Here is a 21,125-nt window from a genome sequence, read left to right as displayed (position 1 = left end):
CCCCAAGTCTCTGTCCTATACTGAGCCCTGTTCCCAGATGGACCCTGAGCCCAGCTAATCTCGTGACCACGGACGCGCCACGGTGCTGACATTCACCCTGGCTGAGATCTGGTTCCAAGCGTTAGCCACCCCCCTGACCTGGTTCAAGTCAGCACTGAAGTGCTGTGCATGGGAGGACTGAGCACAGCACCCTGGAGTGAGTGGTGCTGAGTGAGGGCTGACCAATCCCCTGACCACCATACAGAGCACAAGCTTACAGACACGTGTCCCCCACAGGAGGTGTCTCCATCGACAGCAAGCGAAGCCACGCGGTGTGTGCGCCCTCTTCCCGCCCCGATACGCCACCGCCGTGGAGACCGCGCTCTGGCCCCTGTGTGGAAGGCAGTTCTCCCAGGTGCTGTTCGCAGATACAAAAATGTCGGTAGGCATGAAATGGCGCCAGAGTCAGGCTTCACGTTCGTGAGACTCTGGCTCCCACTCCCAGCACCTGGTTAAAGCCAGGCTGTATCCCAGGGTGGAGTACTACGCAGCTGTGTAAAAGGACACGTGCCAGGGAGCTGCAGAGAGAACTCAGTGCCATCGTGGGACCCCTGAGAACAGCCAAGCTGTAACCCCACTGCTCAGGAGCCAGAGAAGGGTTCAGTTCTCCGCCCTCATCTGTAGTGGTGATGTCACCGGGGTTGGGCGTCTTCCTCGGTAGCTTCCCACCCTGTGTGAGGCCGGGGTCTCTCAGGGAACCTGGGGCTCACTGACCGGCTGGGCCGCCCTGGGCCGCCCTGCTAGCTCCCACCGCTCCCACCTCATGACAGGCCCGCACCACTGTGCTGGCTCCTGGGTTCGAATTCTGGGGATTCGAACTCGGGTCTTTGGCCTTCAGCACTTTACCCAGTGAGCCATCTATTACCCACCACGCCCAGCCTCTGGCCCAGATCTGAAGTTGTCTGAGTGCGGTGTCCCCTGCCGGGCTGGGGACGCTGAGGACAAGGAAGCTGCAATCCTCCTGCCTCAGCCTCCCAACCACTGCCTCTGGGGACAGTATTTCTCTACTTGTTTCCCGCTTTTTTTGTTGTTTAATTACATTTATTTCTTTGTGTGCGTCACCACCATGCACGCCTGTGGGATCCGACTCTGAGACTCAGGCACTGTTCCTACCGCGCGATCGGGGGACCGAACTCCGGCGGTCAGGCTTGGCCGCAAGCGCCTTCACAGGCGGAGCCATCTCGCCGCCCGTGGAGGAACCAAGCGCACAGCGGTGTGGGGCAACGCTGAGTAGTGTGGTGGGCTGGAGTCTGGGGACAGAGGGCTCCTCACGGCTGTGGACATGTCAAAACCGTCTTTGGCTGGCTTCTACCTCAGGCCCACGAGTGGGCAGACAACCAAGAGAACTTCCTCTCTCCCTCCATGACACCTTCACGCGTGCTCCAGGGTGAGGATGGCACGGAGGATGTGGACAGGGCCCCAGACTGGTTCAATCCGGTCTAGGTAGCCCTGGCTGTCCTGGAACTCGCAGACATCCTCCTGCCTCTGCCTCCCGAGTGCCCGGGTTAAAGGCCTGACTCTTGTCCTTTCTCTGGTAACTAGAAGGAGGGCAAGGGAATGAATCGCGCTCGGGCCTGGGCCAGCGTGGGGAGCCCTCGCCCTGCAGATTCCCGCGCGTCCGCCAGGGAGTGCCCTGTCCTTGCCACCACGGTGCCCCGAGGGACGTCCCGGGTGGAGTCCCGGCCCCGCCCCGTGGGTAAACTGAGGCCGGGCGGGCCACGTCACAGCAGGTTGATCTCGTCTAGGTACCGAGCCAGCACCGAGTCCCGCACATCCTTGAACACACTGCGGACGCTGTGCGTGTCCGTGGCGCAGGTGAAGTGTGCAAAGAGGCGGCGCGCGCGGGACCCCTTCCTGCCGCCATCGTGGGGCTCCGCGCAGCCCGCGTACACACGCGCGTACATGTCCATGATGAAGCGCTTGGCGGCCTCTGCGTCGCGTCGGGGACCTGCGGAGAGGGGTGGGGTCGGCTAGGCTCTTGTATGGCCCAGGCTGGCCTCGAACCCCCATGTGGCCCAGGCTGGCCTGAACCTGCTATGTAGCCCAGGTTGGTCTCCAGGTCACCCTGTAGCCCTGGCTGGCTTCGAACTCCTGACCCATTTGCCTCCACCTTCCTAGTGCTGGGATGATAGGACAGGCTTCAGGCTGGGTTTGTGCGGTGCTGGGGACTGAGCCTTGTGAAGTTCTGGGGGGCCCTCAGAGCCACTCCTGCCATCTTTATTGAGGGCAGACACCATCTTTGTCATCCCAGCCAATGGGAATGAGGACTGACTTGTAAGAGTCATATGACATGAGTCTCAGCTTGGGGACTTGGGGACCAGGGTGGGGCGGGGCCTCGCTCCCTCTACTGGGAGCAGGTCCAGAGACCTGGTGTTTCAGGCATGCAGTCCTCCCCAGATGCTGTCAATCTTTGAAAATCGTGGAGGTCACATGGTGGGGCGTGTGTGTGTGTGTGTGTGTGTGTGTGTGTGTGTGTGTGTGTGTGGCACTCTGGGTGTAAACAGCGTGGGTTCGAATCCTGCTTCCAGGGCAGAGGAGATGGCTCTGTGGGTAAGACTGCTTGCTGCCAAGCATGAAGACCTGAGTTCAAATCCTGGCACCCAGGTAAGAACACTGAGCGTGGCTGTGTGTGTACGCTGGGACCTGGGGTGGGAGGTTCCGGGGAGAAGGTCTGTCCGGAGGGAATGGGACAAAGACAGACTGAAGGACCAGGCGGCCTCCTCCTGTGGCCCCAGCCTCCTCCCTGGCTTGTCTAGCCAGTGACTCTGCCTCTCTATGCCTCAGTTTCCCCAGCTCTGCAATGGAAGACGTCCTGCTCTATGAAGTTGTTTCGTTTGTTGAGTTACTGATCTGACCGGACTGCAGCGAGATTTCCTCTTGTATTCTGTGTGAGTGCTGTGCGTGTGGGCGGACGCGGGGTCAGAGGCCGTCTGCCCCGATGCCCCACCCTCCGGTGTCTGCGCAGCACAGTGCCTAGCTCTCTGTATATACAGGGGATTCGAACTCTTGCCGTGCCCTTTACCCGCTGAGCCAGGGAATTCTCTCCAGCCTCTCCAGTTTTCAATGTTTTTTTGTTTCCCCCTGACAAACAGAATTTCTCTGTGTAGCCCTGGCTGTCCTGGAACTCACTCTGTAGACCAGGCTGGCCTCGAACTCACAGAGATCCTCCTGCCTCTGCCTCCCAGTGCTGGGATAAAAGGCGTGCGCCACCACCGCCTGGCTTTAATTTTTTCTGGCAGTACTGGGGATTGAAACCAGGGTCTTTCACTTGCTGGACAAGCACTCCGCTCTGGAGCCACATCCTCAGGCTATTTTGGTCTCTAAGCAAATAACTGAGGAAATTGTCACAGAAAGCAAAACACGGAGAAATGTCAGCGGTAAATAAGATTTTGGGAACCTGTGGTGTCTGATGAGAACGGTCCCAGCTGGGGAACTGTCTGGGGAAAATGAGACTGTGTCCCTGGTGGAGGAGGCGTGTCCTCCTTGGAGGGGCGTGTCCTTCGTTGGAAGAGGCGTGTTCTTGTAGGAGGGGTGTGGCTTTTCTGGAGGTGTGACTAGGTTGTAGGAGGCGTGGCCGCGTTGAAGGAGGTGTGACTATGTTGTAGGAGGCGTGGCCGCGTTGAAGGAGGTGTGACTATGTTGTAGGAGGCGTGGCCGCGTTGTAGGAGGCGTGGCCGCGTTGAAGGAGGCGGTTCACTGGTTTTGAGAGTACACTCCCCGCCCTCGGTCTGATTCTCTCTCTGCCTGCTGCCTGCATGTGAAGTTCTCAGCGTCTGCTCCAGCGCCCTGCCTGTCTGTTTCCTGCCGTGATGATGGTGGACTAACACTCTGAAAGCGTCAACAAGCCACTGATAGAGTACTTCCTTTGTAAGAGTGGCCGGGTCATGGTTTCTCTTCACAGCGAGAGGACAGTGACTAAGACACTGGCCCAGCCCTATGTTGAAAACAGTCTTTCCAAACCGCCGGTCTCTCTTCCCAGACTCTCTAGGCCGCAGCCTGGTTCTCAGGACTTCTCAGCTAAGATGCGCTGGAGGGTGCCCAGAACTTCATGTCTGTCCCCCACGCAGCCTTGAGGGATATGACAGCATGGAGGGGGTCTTGGGGCTCTCAGCTATGACAGAGCCAGCGGTCAAATCCTGGCACCAGAGTTCACCGAAGTTGCGTTTGCGTGACCTTTGACCTGTCTTGGACTGCAGCCTGGATCACGGCTGGGTGAGGGTTGAGGTCAAAGTGTCTGCAGAAACTTATCTGCTCAGCATTGCAGATCATGGCCGGATTCGGAGTGGGAGTTCCATGCTTGCCGATTTCAGATCTCGCATCTCCTAAGCTGGCGGGAGACTGACTTCTGTGCCCTTGGCACAGTCCTCTGACACAGCGGGCACAGGAAGCTGGGGAGCCTGCCTCCTGAGACCCACCGTGGTTAGGTAGAGCAGCTCCCATCTTGTTGAACCTAGGTTGGTCAATCAACTTCGGTGGCAGCAACACGGACTTCCCTGAGGCTTGATCCCTGGGCAAACGTCTGGCCACCCAGAGTCAGCCGCACTGTGAGGGGAGTGGGGCACATGGGGAAAGCTGGCTCCCCAGTGCACACAGCACAAGACTCCTGGGAGAAGGCAGGCACCTTCTTGGGGTCTCTCTGGTCCCAGCCATGCGGCAGTGGAACCAATTTACCCAGCTCAGCTCTTCCCAAATCTCTAACCATTGGCTGGGAGGGATGGCACACAAATTTAGTCTCTGCACTCAGACTTACAGACCAGCCTGGTCTACAGAGCTCAGGCCAGCCAGAGCTACACAGTGAGATCCTGGAGAGAGAGAGAGAGAGAGAGAGAGAGAGAGAGAGAGAGAGAGAGAGAGAGAGAAAGAGAGAGAGACAGAGAGAGAGACAGAGACAGAGAGAGACAGAGACAGAGAGACAGAGACAGAGAGAGAGACAGAGAGAGAGAGACAGAGAGACAGAGAAAGAGAGAGACAGAGACAGAGAGACAGAGACACAGAGAGAGGGAGAGACAGAGACAGAGGGAGAGAAGGAGGGAGGAAGCAAGCGAGGGAGGGAGGGAGAGAGGGAGGGAGGACCAAATTCCTGACCATGAGATCTTGAGCAAGGCTTAAGGATGCTTGGGAAGGTTTCTCCCAACAGAGGGGATCCTTGTAGCTCTGTACCTTCTCAGCTCTCCAAACACCCGCCTCCCTTCCAGGAAGGGTCTGAGGGAGAAAAAACAGCGGTTCCCACCTAGCTGCTGTGGATCTGCCTTGCTCTGTGGAAGGTGAGTTCCAATATTGTTTACATGTGTCATATGTGTCTGCATTAATATGTGTCTGCATTAATATGTGTCTAATGAAGACGGTGGTGGCGCACGCCTTTAATCCCAGCACTCGGAAGACAGAGGCAGGTGGATCTCTGTGAGTTCAAGGCCAGCCTGGGTTGCAGAGAGAAACCTTGTCTCAGGAAACAAAAGAAAAAAAAAAGAAAGATCACACAAATGAGATAACATATAGGATGTTACTGAAAGAGGGCTGATGAATCTATGAAAATTACAGCACAGGACAGAGGTGGGGGTCAGCAGGACAGCCCCCGCCTAGAATCGCCCAGTGAGGGGCTGGTGGCGTGGTCAGGGTGGAGCCCCGCCTAGAATCCCCAGTGAGGGGCTGGGGGCGTGGTCAAGGTGGAGCCCCCCTAGAATTCTCCAGTGAGGGGCTGGGGGCGTGGTCAGGGTGGAGCCCCACCTAGAATCTCCCCAGTGAGGGGCTGGGGGCGTGGTCAGGGTGGAGCCCCACCTAGAATCCCCCAGTGACGGGCTGGGGGCGTGGTCGGGGGTGGAGCCCCTGACTACTGTGTTTAAGGCCCTGCAGTCCCCACCCCCATGAAAACAGAAATAGATTTTTGCTGTTGTTCTTGTTTTCTGAGACAGGGTTTCTCTGTGTAGCTCTGGCTGTTCTGGATCTCAGTCTGTACACCAGGCTGGCCTCGAACTCTCAGAGATCTACCTGCCTCTGCCTTCTGAGTGCTGGGATTAAAGCATGCCACCACACCGGGCTTAGAAATGGATTTTTATAGAACCTTTCATCCATCTGCTAAGAGGGTCACCTTAATTTCCATTCCACAGAGGGAGAAACCGAGGCTCATGAAGTATCAGAAGCAGCTGTCCTTACTCTCTTTGAAACTTGTAGCGACTCTGGATAAGGGGTGAACCTTGGGCAAGGTTCTCCCTGGGGAGCTGCTTCAGGGAGATAAGGGTACAGAATGTTCTAGAACAACTCACCCTGGAAGCTGGGGAAGTATGTGGCCAGGTGGGAGGTGTGGATCTTCTCCTCCAGGATGTCTGTCTTGTTGAGGAAGAGGATAACCGAGGTGCTCTTGAACCAGGGTAGCTCTAGGATTGTGCTGAACAGTGCTAGGCTCTCCTTCATGCGGTTCTGTGGGGGACAGAGGCAGGTGGTGGCCCCAGCAGGATGCCTTCACCCACTGGGTGATGAAGACTTGGGGTATCTCTGACCCTCTCTCTGAGTGTGAAGGGCTGGACCTAAGCACCCTGTGCCCAATATCCTGAGTTGAGCAATATTCTTCCAGAATTGACTTCCAATTGGACCACTAGAGTATGAAAACATTTGAATGGGACTTCTCACATGTGATGGGCCAAGGTGAAGCCACAAGTCACCAGAGAGCCATCTAATCCAATGACAGGTGTCCTCACATAGGGAACACTGTCTGAAGATGGGAACACACAGGAGGCTGAGTGCCTATGAGCCAAGGACACCACCAGATGCTGAGAGGAACCTGGATCTCAGAGGGGCCTGACTCTTTCTACACCCTGACCTCACACTTCCAGGTCCCAGAACTAAATAAAAACCAGGCGTCTGCATTTTAAGCCACCTGAGCTGCTCTGCTTGGTCACAGTGGCCACAGGACCTTGGTATATCCTGTGTGGCTGCTCTAGAAGCTGAGATCCATTAATTCAGCCTTAGGGAGGCCAAGCCAAGAAGACTGGGAATGAGCAAAGTCTGTGTGTGTGTGTGTGTGTGTGTGTGTGTGTGTGTGTGTGTGTGACAGAGACAGAGAGACAGAGACAGACAGACAGACAGAGATGATAGACAGAGTAAGAGAGAGAGAGACAGAGACACAGAGAGAGAGACAGAGAGAGATGGGAGAAGGGAGGGGGGATATTGAACCATTCTTCTAGGAGATGGTTTCCATGCTGAGCCACACAGAGACCATCCAGCAACAGGACTGGGGTCTACGGTGACCCACAGAGGTTCCATCACCTTGTGTGACTTGGGGTGTGATGGCATTTGGCCACAGCGGCTCATCTCTGCACAGGTGTGTCAACAGCTACTCCTAGAGGGGTCAGCAGAGGCTGGGAGACCTGTGTGTCCTGAGGTGGGTTTGGGGATCAGGTCCCACAAAGGCCCAGCACAAAAGATGGGAGGTTAAGGCACTCCTGTTCAGGCAGGTGTGGCATCCTGCTCCGATGGAGGGGGTCCTCGCCCCCCCCAAAGGCACCCTGCCTGTGACGACAGCTCCCTCACCTCCTGATCATTCTCCTCCAAGCATTGGTCATACTCGCTCAGGGAGGCCAGGTAGATGAGGGCTATGACATTCTCAAAGCAGTGGATCCATTTCTTACGCTCCGACTTCTGGCCACCAACATCCACGATGCTGAAGAGAAACCAAGAGACCCCCCCGCCCTTGCCATTGAGAGAGGTCACATGACCAGGCCCCTGCTCACCATCACCCCAGACTCAGCTGCACCAGAGTCTCAAGACCTGTCACCATTGGATACAAGGACAGACTGCACAGCTGTGTGGCCTGCTGTATGAGTCACACTATGCTCACAAAGCTGAGGCAGGAGGATTGCCATAGTGTGAGGGTGGCAGACAGAGAGAATTAAGGCCAGCCTGAACTACAAAATAAAATCCACCCCCTCTCTCTTCCTCCCCCATAAATATATATATATTATATAATAAAAATAATTACATATATATATATATATATATATATATATATATATATATATAATAAAAATAAAAACCACAGGGCTGGGGAGTCAGCCCTGTGGCTAAAACTGCTTGTTAGGCAAGTAATGGCTGTGATTTTGAATTCCCAGCATGCACCTGTAATCATCAATGAGGAAGGAGGCTGAGAGAGGATGCTGAGACTGAATAGGTAGGTGAGCACCAGGCTCAGGGAAAGGCCCTGTCCCACCAAGATAAGGTGAGAGTGAGTGGGGAAAGCCTACCCCGACCTCTGGCCTCCGTACACACGTACGTGCACACACATGCACACTGATGTTCACAAGCACACACAGAAATTGCAGAAGGTTCTTCGTTGGTGCAGGCCTGCATGTTCTCTATGAACATCAGGTACATGGGGCATGAGGGACGGCTCAGCGGTTAGCACACCTGCTGTCCCTGCAGAGGACACAGTGGTGGCTCACAACCATCTGTGACTCCAGTTCCAGGGGACCTGACGCCCCCTTCTGGCACCTGCTGGTACTGCATTCACATGCACACTCCCAGCTGACCCCCACATGCTCACATAATTACATTCAATTAATCAGTATCAGGAATGTGTAAGACACGAGGATATTGAGTTAGGGGGCCAAAGGATGACACTGCTTATCTGTGAGCCTTCAGCACAGGTGCCGACGGAAGGCTGTGGTTCTGGCCACACCTCCTCAGACTCGGTTTTCCCATCAGTAGAACGGGCCCCTGTGTCCTCTGCTGATTCCCAGAATGGATGTGGCCCCTCTGTAGCTCAAGAAGGGCACACCCTCCCTTCCACAACCACAACAAAAGCAAGGACCACCACCCCTTCCTGTGGCTTCTCAGAAACTGGGTCAATGATATGGATCTGGCTGTCACCTTCCTGAGCAGTAGATATTACTCACAGTGTAGATGGCAGACAGACATACTATGACACTAACGGAATCCTCAGAGAACGGAGGACACAGAAGGGGGAATTGAGGCAGGTCCAGAACTTGGAGTTGAAAGGGTTCCTTCATCTACACATCGGAAACTTCACAGACACACGAATCAAAGACCCACAGTCACTTTTCCAGAACAAGCTCTGTCACTCAAAAGTAGGAACCAAGCCCAGTACAGGGGCACGCCTCAGCACTGAGGAGGCGGGAGCAGAAGGAGCTCTTTGAGCTTGAGGCTAGCCTGAGACAGAGAGAACCTGTGTCAAAACACTCATGCATGCATGCACATACGGACACACACAGACACATGCACTCACATGCATACACATGTGCACACATGTACACAAACACAGACACATACAATGGGGGACAAGCAGACAATGATAGACTTTTGATATCATTTCCCGAAACTGCACCCCAGGTCACTGAGAGCCATCCGATCATTTATGAGTTTCTATGCCAGATCAGAGACTGCTCAGTCATTCCTCAAAGAAAGAAAACAAGTCAGCTCTGCTTCCCATGTGGTGCCAAACTAGATACCATTCCTCAGCAGTCACAAACAACTCCCCCACCCATCCATCCATCCAAACATCCATCATCCATCCATCCACCCATCCATCCACCCACCCATCTAGCCACGCATCCATTCATCCATCCACCCATCTACTCATCCATCCATCCATTCATCTACCCAATCACCTACCCACCCATCCACTTATTTATCCATCCACCTACCCATCCATTCATCCATCCATCCATCCACTGATCCATCCACCTATCCATCCACCCACTATCCCATCCAACCATCCACACATCCATCCATTCATCCATCAACCCACCAACCCATCCATCCATGCATTCACCCATCCACCCATCTATTCATCCAACCACCCATCCACCCTTCAACACACCCATCCATCTGCCATCCCATCCACTCACCCATCCACCCACCCAACCACTGACCCACCCATGTGACCATTCACCCATCTACTCACCCACCTATACATCCACTCATCCACACATTCATCCAAGCATCCATTCATCAATCCATACATACACCTACCCAGCCATCCACCCATCTACCCATCAATCCACGCATCCAGCCATCCAGCCATCCACCCACCCGTAAAACCACACATCTATCCATCATTCCATCCATCCATCCATCCATCAATCCACAGACCCATCCATCCATACACTCATCCATCCATGCATGCATCCATCCATTTGTCCACACATCCATCCACCCACTCATCCATCCATTCATCCACTATCCATGCATCCACCTACCCACCCAACAATCCATTCATCCATCCACCCATTCAACCACTCATCCACCCAACCAACCATCCACTCATCCATCCACACATGCATCCATCCATCAACCCACCAACCCATCCATCCGCCCACAAACACATTCATTCATCTATCGATCATTCCATTCACATACCCACCCATCCATCCACAAATCCATTCATCTATCCATCCATCCATCCATCCACCCACCTACCTATCCATTCAAAATCCACCCATCCATGCACATGTCCATCCATCTATCCATCAATCCACAGACCCATCCATTCATACACTCATCTATCCATTCATTCATGCATCCATTCATTTCTCCATCCATTTGTCCACACATTCATCTGCCCACTCATCCATGCTTTCATCCACTTATCCATGCATCCACTTATCCACCCATATATTTATGGATCCACCCATCCACCCATCCATCTACACATCCATCCACCATGCATCAATCCATCATCCACAGACCCATCCCTCCATCCACTCATCCATCCATTCATCAACACATCCATTCATCCATTTGCCCATTTGTCCACACATCCACCCACCCACTCATCCATTCATTCATCCATGTATCCATGCATCCACCTATCCACCCATATATTTATGGATCCACCCAACAATCCATTCATCCATCCACCCATTCAACCACTCATCCACCCAACCAACCATACACTCATCCATCTATCCATCTATCCACCCACCGACCCATCCACCCACTCACAAATGCATTCATTCATCCATTGATCCATCCATTCACATACCCACCCATATATCCACCCACTCATTTATCCATCCATCTGTCTGTCCATCCATCCATTCATCTATCCATCAATCCACTCAACCACACACCCATCCATTCATCCATCCATCTACCCACACATCCATCCACCCACCCACCCATCCATCCACCCATCCACCCATACATACATCCATCCATCCATCCAACCATCAATCCACAGACCCATACATTCATCCACTCATTCATCCATTCATCATCTATCCATCCATTTGTCCCCACATCCATCCATCCACTCATCCATTTGTTCATCCACGTATCCATGCATCCACCTATCTATCCATATATCCATGGGTCCACTCAACAATCCATCCATCCATCCACCCATCCATCCATCCACCCACCTACCAATCCATCCATGCACCCATCCACCCCACACCCATCCATCCATCCACCCATCCATCCATCCATCCCTCCATCCACCTACCCACCCATCTATCCATGGATCCACCCACCCATCAATCAATCCACCCATCCATAACCCAACCACCCATACATCCACTCATCCACCCATTAATCCACACATCCATTCATCTATCCATCCTTCCATCCATCTATCCATCCCTTCTTCCATTCATCCATTCATGCATCTATCCATGCATCTTTCCAACCATTCATCCATTCATCCACCCAGCCAGCCACACAACCATCCATCCACCCATCCATCCACCACCCACCACCCACACATTCATCCACATACACGTCCATCCCATCCATCCATTCATCTATCCGATTCATCCACACATCCATCCATCTACCCATCCATCCATCCATTCATTCACACATCCACCCATTCATCTATTAATCTAACATCCATCCATCTGTCCATCCATCCACCCATCCATCCATCCATCCATCCATCCACTGCATCCATTCATCCATTCAACCAATCATCCATCCATCCATTCACCCATCTACCCACACATTCATCCATACATTCATCCATGCATCTATCTATCTATCCACCTATCCATCCATGCAACCATCCACCCACCCATACATCCAAGCATCCATCCATCTACCCACCCATCTGCCCATCTATCTATCCATCCACCCATTCATTTCCCAACCATTCATCCATCATTCATCCATCCATCCATCCATCCATCCATGCATCCATCCATCCATTGCATCCAACAATCCATTCATCCATGCAACCAACCATTCATCCATCCACCCACCCACCCATCCATCCATCCATCCATTGCATCCAACAATCCATTCATCCATGCAACCAACCATTCATCCATCCATCCACCCATCCATCCATGCATCCATCCATCCACCCACTCATCTACCCATATATACTTCGATCTACCCCCATTCATCAATCCACTCATCAATCTTGCACCCATCCATCCATCCATCCATCCATTTATCAATCAATCCATCCTTCCATCCATTCATTCACACATCCACCCATCCATCTATCCATACACCCATCCATCCATTCATCCACCCACCCATACATTCACGCATCCATCCATCCACCCATCCACTCATCCACCCATCCATCCACCCTTTCAGTCACCCATCCATTCATCCATCCACCCATTCATCCACACATCCATCCATCTATCCTTCCATCCATCCATCCATTCATTTATTCATTCACACATCTACCCATCCGTCTATCCATCCATCCACCCATCCAGCCATACATTGATTCACGCATCCATCCATCCATCCATCCATCCATCCATCCATTCACCCATCCATCCATGCAACCATTCATCCATCCATCCATCCATCCATCTGCCACCAATCTGTCCATCTATCCATCCATCCACCCATTCATTTCCCAACCATGCGTCCATTCATCTATTCATCCATCCATCGACACATCCATCCACTGATCCAATCATCCATCCATCCATTCCATCTATCCACCCACTCATTTACACATCCATCTGTGCATCCATCCATTCATTCACCCATCCATCCATGCAACCATCCATCCACCCATTCATTTACACATCCATCCATCCATCCATTCCATCCATTCACCCATCCATCCATGTAACCAACCATTCATCCATCCATCCATCCACACATCCATCCATGCATCCATCCATCTACCCACCCATCTACTTATATATACTTCAAACTACCCCCATCCATCAATCCACTCATCCATCTCACACCCATCCAACCATCCATTCATCCACCTATCCATCCATCCACCCATTTACCGATTCTTCCACATGTCCATCCGTCCATCCATCAATCCACAGACCCATCCATCCATCTACTCATCCATCTATTCATCCACCCACCCATATATCCATCCACTCATCCATCTGTTCATCCACACATCCATGCATCCACCTGTCCACCTATATATCCATGGATCCATCTACCTATCCATTCATCCATCCACCCATCTATCCACCCATTCATCCATCAACCACCCATCCATCCACCCATTCATCCATCCACCCATTCAATCACTCATCCACCCAACCAACAATCCACTCATCCATCTACCCATCCATCCATCCATCCACCCACCAACCCATCCAACCACCCACAAACGCATTCATTCATCCATTGATCCATCCATTCATGAACCCACCCATCCATTTATCCATCCATTTGTCCATCCATCCATCCACCCATCCATCCATCCATCCACTCAACCACACACTCATTCATTCATACACCCACCCATCCATTCATCCATTCATCCATCCATCTACCCATCCATCCATCCACCCACCGACCCATCCAACCACCCACAAACACATTCATTCATCCATTCATCCATCCATTCACGAACCCACCCATCTATTTATTCATCCATTTGTCCATCCATCCATCCACCCATCCATCCATCCATCCACTCAACCACACACTCATTCATTCATACACCCACCCATCCATTCATCCACTCATCCATCCATCCACTCACCCACCTACCCATCCATCCATCCATCCATCCATCCATCCATCCACCCATCCATCCACACGTCCATCCATCCATCCATCTATCCATCCATCCATCCATCCATCCATCCATCAATACACAGACCAATCCATCCGTCCATCCATTCATTCACACATCCATTCATTCATCCATCCATTTGTCCACACATCCATCCACCCACTCATCCATGCTTTCATCCATGTGTCCATGCATCCACCTATCTACCCATATATACATGGATCCACCCATCCATCCACCACATGTCCATCCACCATCTATCCATCCATCCATCCACAGACCCATCCATCTATCCACTCATCCATCCATCATTCATCCTCACATTCATCCATCCATCCATCCATCCATCCATCCATCCATCCATCTATTTGTCCACACATCCATCCACCGACCCATCCATTTGTTCATCCATGTGTCCACGCATCCACCTATTCACCCATATATATTCATGGATCTACCCAACAGTCCATTCATCTGTCCACCCATTCAACCACTCATCCACTCAACCAAACAGCCACTCTACATCCATCTACACATCCATCTATCCACCTATCCACCCACCGACCCATCCATCCATCCACAAACAGATTCATTCATCCATTGATCCATATATTCACATACCCATCCATCCATCCACCCATCCATTTATCCATCCATCTGTCCATCCATCCATCCATCCATCCATCTATCCATCCATCCATCCACTCAACCACACACCCATTCATTCATACACCCAAACATCCGTTCACCCACTCATCCATCCATCTACCTACACATACATACATTCACCCATCCATACACCCATCCATCCATCCATCCATCCATTTATCCATCCATTCATCCATCTATCCACCAACCCACCCACTCACCCACCCAGCCATCTAACCATCTATTTGCAAGCATCCACCCATTCTCCCATCTATCCATCCCCTCACTGATCCATCCATCCACTCATCCATCCATCCATCCATCCATCCATCCATCCATCCACCCATCCATCCACACATCCATCCATACATGTATCCATCCACCAATCCACCCACCCATCCACCCATCCACCCATGTACCCATCCATCCATCCATCCATTTATCCATCCATTCATCCATCTATCCACCAACCCACCCACTCACCCACCCAGCCATCTAACCATCTATTTGCAAGCATCCACCCATTCTCCCATCTATCCATCCCCTCACTGATCCATCCATCCACTCATCCATCCATCCATCCATCCATCCATCCATCCACCCATCCATCCACACATCCATCCATACATGTATCCATCCACCAATCCACCCACCCATCCACCCATCCACCCATGTACCCATCCATCCATCCACCCATCCACCCATCCATCCATGCACCCATCCATCCCCCACCCATTCATCCACCCATTAATCCACACATCCATTCATCTATGCATCCTTCCATCCATCTACCCATCCATTCTTCCATTCATCCATTTATCCATTCATGCATCTATCCAGGCATCCTCCCAACAATTCATCCATCCATCTACCCACCCATCCACACATCCATCCATCATTCTATCCACCCATCCACCCCCATCCATCCATCCATCCACCATCCACACATCCATCAATACACGTCCATCCATCCACCAATACATCCATACATCCATAATACATACATACCTCCACCAATACATCCACACATACATCCACTTACCCATTCATCCACCCACCTATCCATCCAGCCATCCAGCCACCCACCCATCTACCCATATATACTTCAATCTACCCCCATCCATCAATCCACTCATCCATCTCACACCCATCCATCCATCTACCCATCTACACGTCCATCTATCTGTCCATCAATCCACAGACCCATCCATCCATCCACTCATCCATCCATTCATCCACACATTCATTCATCTATCCATCTATTCATCCACCCACCCATATCCATCCACTCATCCATTTGTTTATCCACGCATCTATGCATCCACCTGTCCACCCATATATCCATGGATCCATCTACCTATGCATTCATCCATCTACCCATCTATCCATCCATCCATCAACCACCCATCCTTCCATCCATTCATCCATCCACCCACCCAACAATCCATTCATCCATCTACACATCCATTCACACATCTATCCACCCATCCATCTATCAACCACCATCTATACATCCATGCATCCATCCATGCATCTATCCATCCATCCACCCATCCATCCAAACATTCATCCATCCACCAATACATCCATTCACCCATCCATCCATCCACTCACCCATCCATGCACGCATCTCTCCATAAATCCATCCATCCACCCACACACCCATCCACTCATCCACCCACCTACCCATCCAACTAACCATGCATCAGTCCACACATCCATCCATCCATCCATCCACTCATCCTTCCATTAATGCATGCATCCATTCATCCATCCAACCATCCATCCAGTCACCTATTCATTCATCCATTCATCCATCCATCCATCCATCCATTCACCCACCCATGCATTCATCCATCCATCCAACAATCTACCTATTCACCCACCCACCCATCCAACCATCTATCTGCAAGCATCCCCCCACCCACCCATTCATCCACCCATTCAGACATGCATCCACCCACCCATCTATCCACTTATCCAATCACCCACACATCCATCCATCCACCCACCCACCCATTTTTTCCTCCATCCACCCATCCAACCTCTCATCAACCCAACCAACAATCCATCCATCCATCCATCCATTTATTCATCCATTCTCCCATCCATCCAACCATCCCCCCCATCTACCCATCTATCCATGGATCCACCCCTCATCCATCAATCCACCCATCCATCTCCCATCCATCCATCCTTTCATTCACCCAATCACCCACTCATCCATCCACCCACCCACCATTCCATTCATCCTTGCATCTACCCATCCATCTACCCACCCATTCATCTACCCATTCATCCATCCATCTACCCACCCTCCCACAGATCCTTCCATCTATCCATCCACGCATCCACCCATCCAACCATCCATACACCTATCCATCCACCCACCCACCCATCCATTTATCCATCCATCCATCCATCCATCCATCCATCCATCCATCCATCCACGCATCCATCCATCCATCCATGCATCCATCCATCCACCCACCCATCCATTTATCCATCCATCCACCCATCCATCTATCCATCCACCCACCCATCCATTTATCCATCCACCCATCCATTTATCCATCCATCCATCCATCCACGCATCCATCCATCCATCCACGCATCCATCCACCCATCCATCTGTCCCTTCCTTCTTCCCTCCCTCCCTCCCTCAAGGAGCCAGCTCCTTTGTTCCTTCTACACAAGAAATCCCCCATACCCCCAGGCCAGGACTCTGCTGGGTGCTCACCGAAGCTTAGTTTTCTGCACGGAGAAGCAGTATTCATTGATGCCTGTGGTCGGCATGCGACTGCGCAGCACGTCCTGCGCTGTGGGGATGTAGCCCTCCTCAGCGATGCGTTCCAGGTGTGACAGGTAGCTGTGGAATGGACCCGTGAGGCTGGGACCGGCTTCAGGCCAAAGCAAGAACCCAGCTGGGACAGGAGACCCAAGAGCTCTGGGCCGGTGTTCCCTCCAACAGCACCTTGGATGTTGTCTAAGGCCCTGGAAGGACTCTGACCTGACTTAGGGTCACACATCTGGGCCATCCACTCCTGGGAGAGTTCAGAGTGCTGGGCGGAGCCACTCAGCCTCTCTCTAGTTCCTGTCCTCCGTGGCCCCTCGCACCCTGGCCCCTTCCCACCCAAGCTACACATTCTGAGACTCCGCCCCAGCCCTGGCCACACCCCTTGCAGACCGGCTCCCCTCCTGGCCCGTTCCTTCTGCGACCACGCCCCATGCCACGCCCCCACGGCCATTCCCAGTGATCGGACCCCATGACCCATCCGCTCACAAACCCCGGACTCACTACACTGCCGAGTCCAGCAGGTGGAATTCACGCCTGCGCTCGTAGCAGGCGCGGATGCCCGCGTCGCGCCACAGGTACTGCATGGCCACTGCATATGGCTTCCCAAACGCGGTCACTTTATAGGGGTCCTGGGTCATCACCAGGCTGGCATGCTTCTGTGGACGGACAGGAGAGAGGTTCGGGCAGCCTGTGGTAGCTGCGGGCCCCAAACCCATCCCTGAAACATATTCCCTCTCTCCCTTTCTTCCATCCTTGTGCCGTTGTGACCTAGCCTAACTGGCCCAGCATCCCTCCGTACACTGGCCCACACAAGGAGAGGTGGTAATAATGAACTTTCGTCCTTCAGTGTCCCTATGCCAACGCCCCTCCTCCAGTAGTACCTCTCCCAGAGCTCCGCGGCCTCACTCTGGGCTCCTCCAAGGACTAATCTGACCCCAGATGGGCTGGGGGAGTCCGAGGACAATGGGTGAGGGAGGGCACCCATGAAATGAGACACTGCAATTGTCCCCGGTTTATAGAGGCCCCGGGAGGGGCAGGTAGGCATCACCAGCACTGTGCGCCAGGCCCTGATGTCCTTGTTCAAACCACAGCAGTCTCCGTTCACTCCCCCAGACACTGGCCTTGTTTACACCCCCACAATGCACTCTGCATACTTGTGCCTGTGTTCACACTCATGGACATGCATTTGCCTGCACTGTACATGTGGGCATGCTGTTGTGTTTGCTGTGTGTGAACAAGGCCTGAGGCGGCCAGAGGGACTTTGAAGAAAAGTCCCATGTGCTCCCCTGCAGGGTCCAAGTCATTCATCTTGGGGGTGGGATCATCCTAACTGGGCCTGTTGACTGTTTCTACCCACCATAGAGGGAAAGGGGGTCACAGGATCCTTACCTGAGTCCCTAGCAGCTCCCCGGCACCTGGTGTACGCAGCTCAGCCTTAAATGTGGCTGAGTTTAGGAGGGACTGGAATTTAAGGGCTGAGGAAGGCTAGGGTGGGGGCCCTATCCCTGCTGGGTAAGGCTTTCTGGGGCCTTTTGGGGGAGGGGCACTCACACCTCTCTAACCCCTCAGTATGCTCTGTAGGGTGACCCAGGAAACTCAGTTCCCAAGTGAACTCTGGCGATGGTGCCTGTTTGTCCTTGGCACCTTGGGAAGGGGAGGGGGTTGTTCATGCAGGGGGGCACCTGGCAGGGGGGCACCTGGCGGGGGGGACAGATTCTAACACTCACAGTCATGGGGGTGTCACTGGGCAAGGGAGCATATGGGTGACCCTGGGTGACAGGCAGGAATGGTGAGGGGTGGTCCCTTCCCCAAGAGCCTGTCACAAAGGTTGTAGCTGGCCATGAGCTGGGCCCTGTACCCCCAGACTTCACATGGTGAAGCTGGGACTCCGGGGCCTCAGCATGGGATGGAGATGGAGCCTTGAAAGTGACTTCATCAGGGTGGCCCTAAGGGGAGACCAGGGTCTGGAGAGTTGGCTCAGAAGGTAAAGTGTTTGTGGCACAAACATGACCTGAAATCCACCCCAGAATCAATGAAGAAGGCCAGGCATGTGCCAGTGACCCCAGTGCCTCCGGCCTCCAGTGATGCCTGCACATACACTCATTAAAAACAACAGAACCGGGCACAATGGCGCACACCTGTAATCCCAGCACTCGGGAAGCAGAGGCAGGTGGATCTCTGTGAGTTTGAGGCAAGCCTGGGCTACAGAGTAAGTTCCAGGACAGGCTCCAAAGCTACACAGAGAAACCCTGTCTCAAAAAACAAAACAAAACCACCCCAAAAAAAAAAAATCAATAAAAATGAGGGTGTGGCTGACAGAGGCCACAATGTGCCCAGCCACAGCTACACCAGACGATAAATAGGTAGACTTCAGGGCTGGAGCTGCCACTCCGTGGTTCCTAACATGTTGATCAGTTCACAATTATAACGCCAACCCAGGAAGCCAGCATCCTCTCCTGGCCTCTGCGGGGAACTGCACTCACATATACAGACACTTAATTAAAAATAAATACTAAAAAAATACAGAGAAATCAACTGCCCTAGTAAACTCATTTCCAGCATCAAGGTCAAGGTGGACTTGACCAAGCGGTTCTTTGGATGTTCCTAGGATGCCAGGCTGGAAAATGCTTTTCATCGCCTCTGAAAACATCACACAACTCCGGTCTTTGTGCTCACCTTGCTGTCAGGTCTGCTGTAGGGGATCTGCAGCCGGTCCATGGCATCGATCATGGCCTGCATGGAGACGAAGATGTTCTGGTAGACGAGTGGCCGGAAGGCCCTGCGGTCGTCCTCTGAGTAGCCGGCGCCATGGATGATGCGCATCTGCTTGATGAATGTGCTCTTTCCACTCTCCCCGGGTCCTGGGGACAAACAGCGCAATCAGAGGTAGGGGCTCAGGCTGCCCACGACGTCCACGGAGCCCACAGTGCCTACAGAGCCCATGGCACCCACATAGCATCCAACGTACCCATGGAGCCCACATGGTGCTCACACAAAGCTCACAGTGCCCACACTGAGCCCACGGCACCTACGTGGAGCCCACGGAGCCCACATCAAGCCCATACAGAACCCACAGCGACCACAGAGCCCACATGGAGTCCATGGCACCCACACAGAGTCCATGGCTCCACACAGAGTCTATGCCACCCACAGAGCCCACATGAAGCCCACAGCACCCACACAAGCCCACACAGAGCCCACACGAAGCCCAGGGCACCCACAAGGAGCCCACATGGAGTCCATGGTGCTCACACAAAACTCACAGTGCCCACACTGAGCCCACGGCACCTACATGGAGCCCACGGAGCCCACACCAAGCTCCTACGGAGCCCACAGCGACCACAGAGCCCACGTGGAGTCCATGACGCCCACATGGAGTGTACGGTGCTCACGCACGCTCACACAGAGCCCAGGATGCCCTCACAGAGTCCATGGTGCCCACACGGTACTCACAGAGCCCTGAACTACTCAGTGTGGACCAGCATCTTAGCTACTCCTCACATTGCTGTGACAGGGAGGAAGAACTTGTGTGGCCCTCAGTCCCAGGGCAAAGCCTCCATGGTGGCAGGCGCGGAAGTGACTGTCCACATCCCATCCAGTCACACCCCCCAGTCCATGGGGTCTTCACCCTCAATCACCCTCATCTACACAACATGTGTAGCCAGAGGC

The 21,125-nt window shown here is 52.9% G+C and overlaps 1 protein-coding gene across 1 annotated transcript in view; it reads right to left on the bottom strand.

Annotated features, from left to right (window-relative positions):
* Positions 1-1,102: 1,102 nt before the first annotated feature.
* Gna15 (G protein subunit alpha 15) overlaps positions 1,103-21,125 on the bottom strand; it is a 29,897-nt gene continuing 9,874 nt past the window's right edge. Inside the window, exons 2-7 of the mRNA XM_059251930.1 lie at positions 20,133-20,317; positions 17,958-18,112; positions 17,400-17,528; positions 7,564-7,693; positions 6,300-6,453; positions 1,103-1,987 (exon numbers count right to left, since the gene is read on the bottom strand). Coding sequence (XP_059107913.1) covers positions 1,761-1,987; positions 6,300-6,453; positions 7,564-7,693; positions 17,400-17,528; positions 17,958-18,112; positions 20,133-20,317 — 980 coding nt within the window. The 3' untranslated portion in view covers positions 1,103-1,760. The remainder of the gene's footprint in view (positions 1,988-6,299; positions 6,454-7,563; positions 7,694-17,399; positions 17,529-17,957; positions 18,113-20,132; positions 20,318-21,125) is intronic.

This window comes from Peromyscus eremicus, unplaced genomic scaffold (assembly GCF_949786415.1).
Source record: "Peromyscus eremicus unplaced genomic scaffold, PerEre_H2_v1 PerEre#2#chr22_unloc_1, whole genome shotgun sequence".
Classification (NCBI taxonomy): domain Eukaryota; kingdom Metazoa; phylum Chordata; class Mammalia; order Rodentia; family Cricetidae; genus Peromyscus; species Peromyscus eremicus.
The sequence above is the reverse complement of the archived record's forward strand: the minus strand, read 5'-3'. Positions and strand labels throughout refer to the sequence as shown.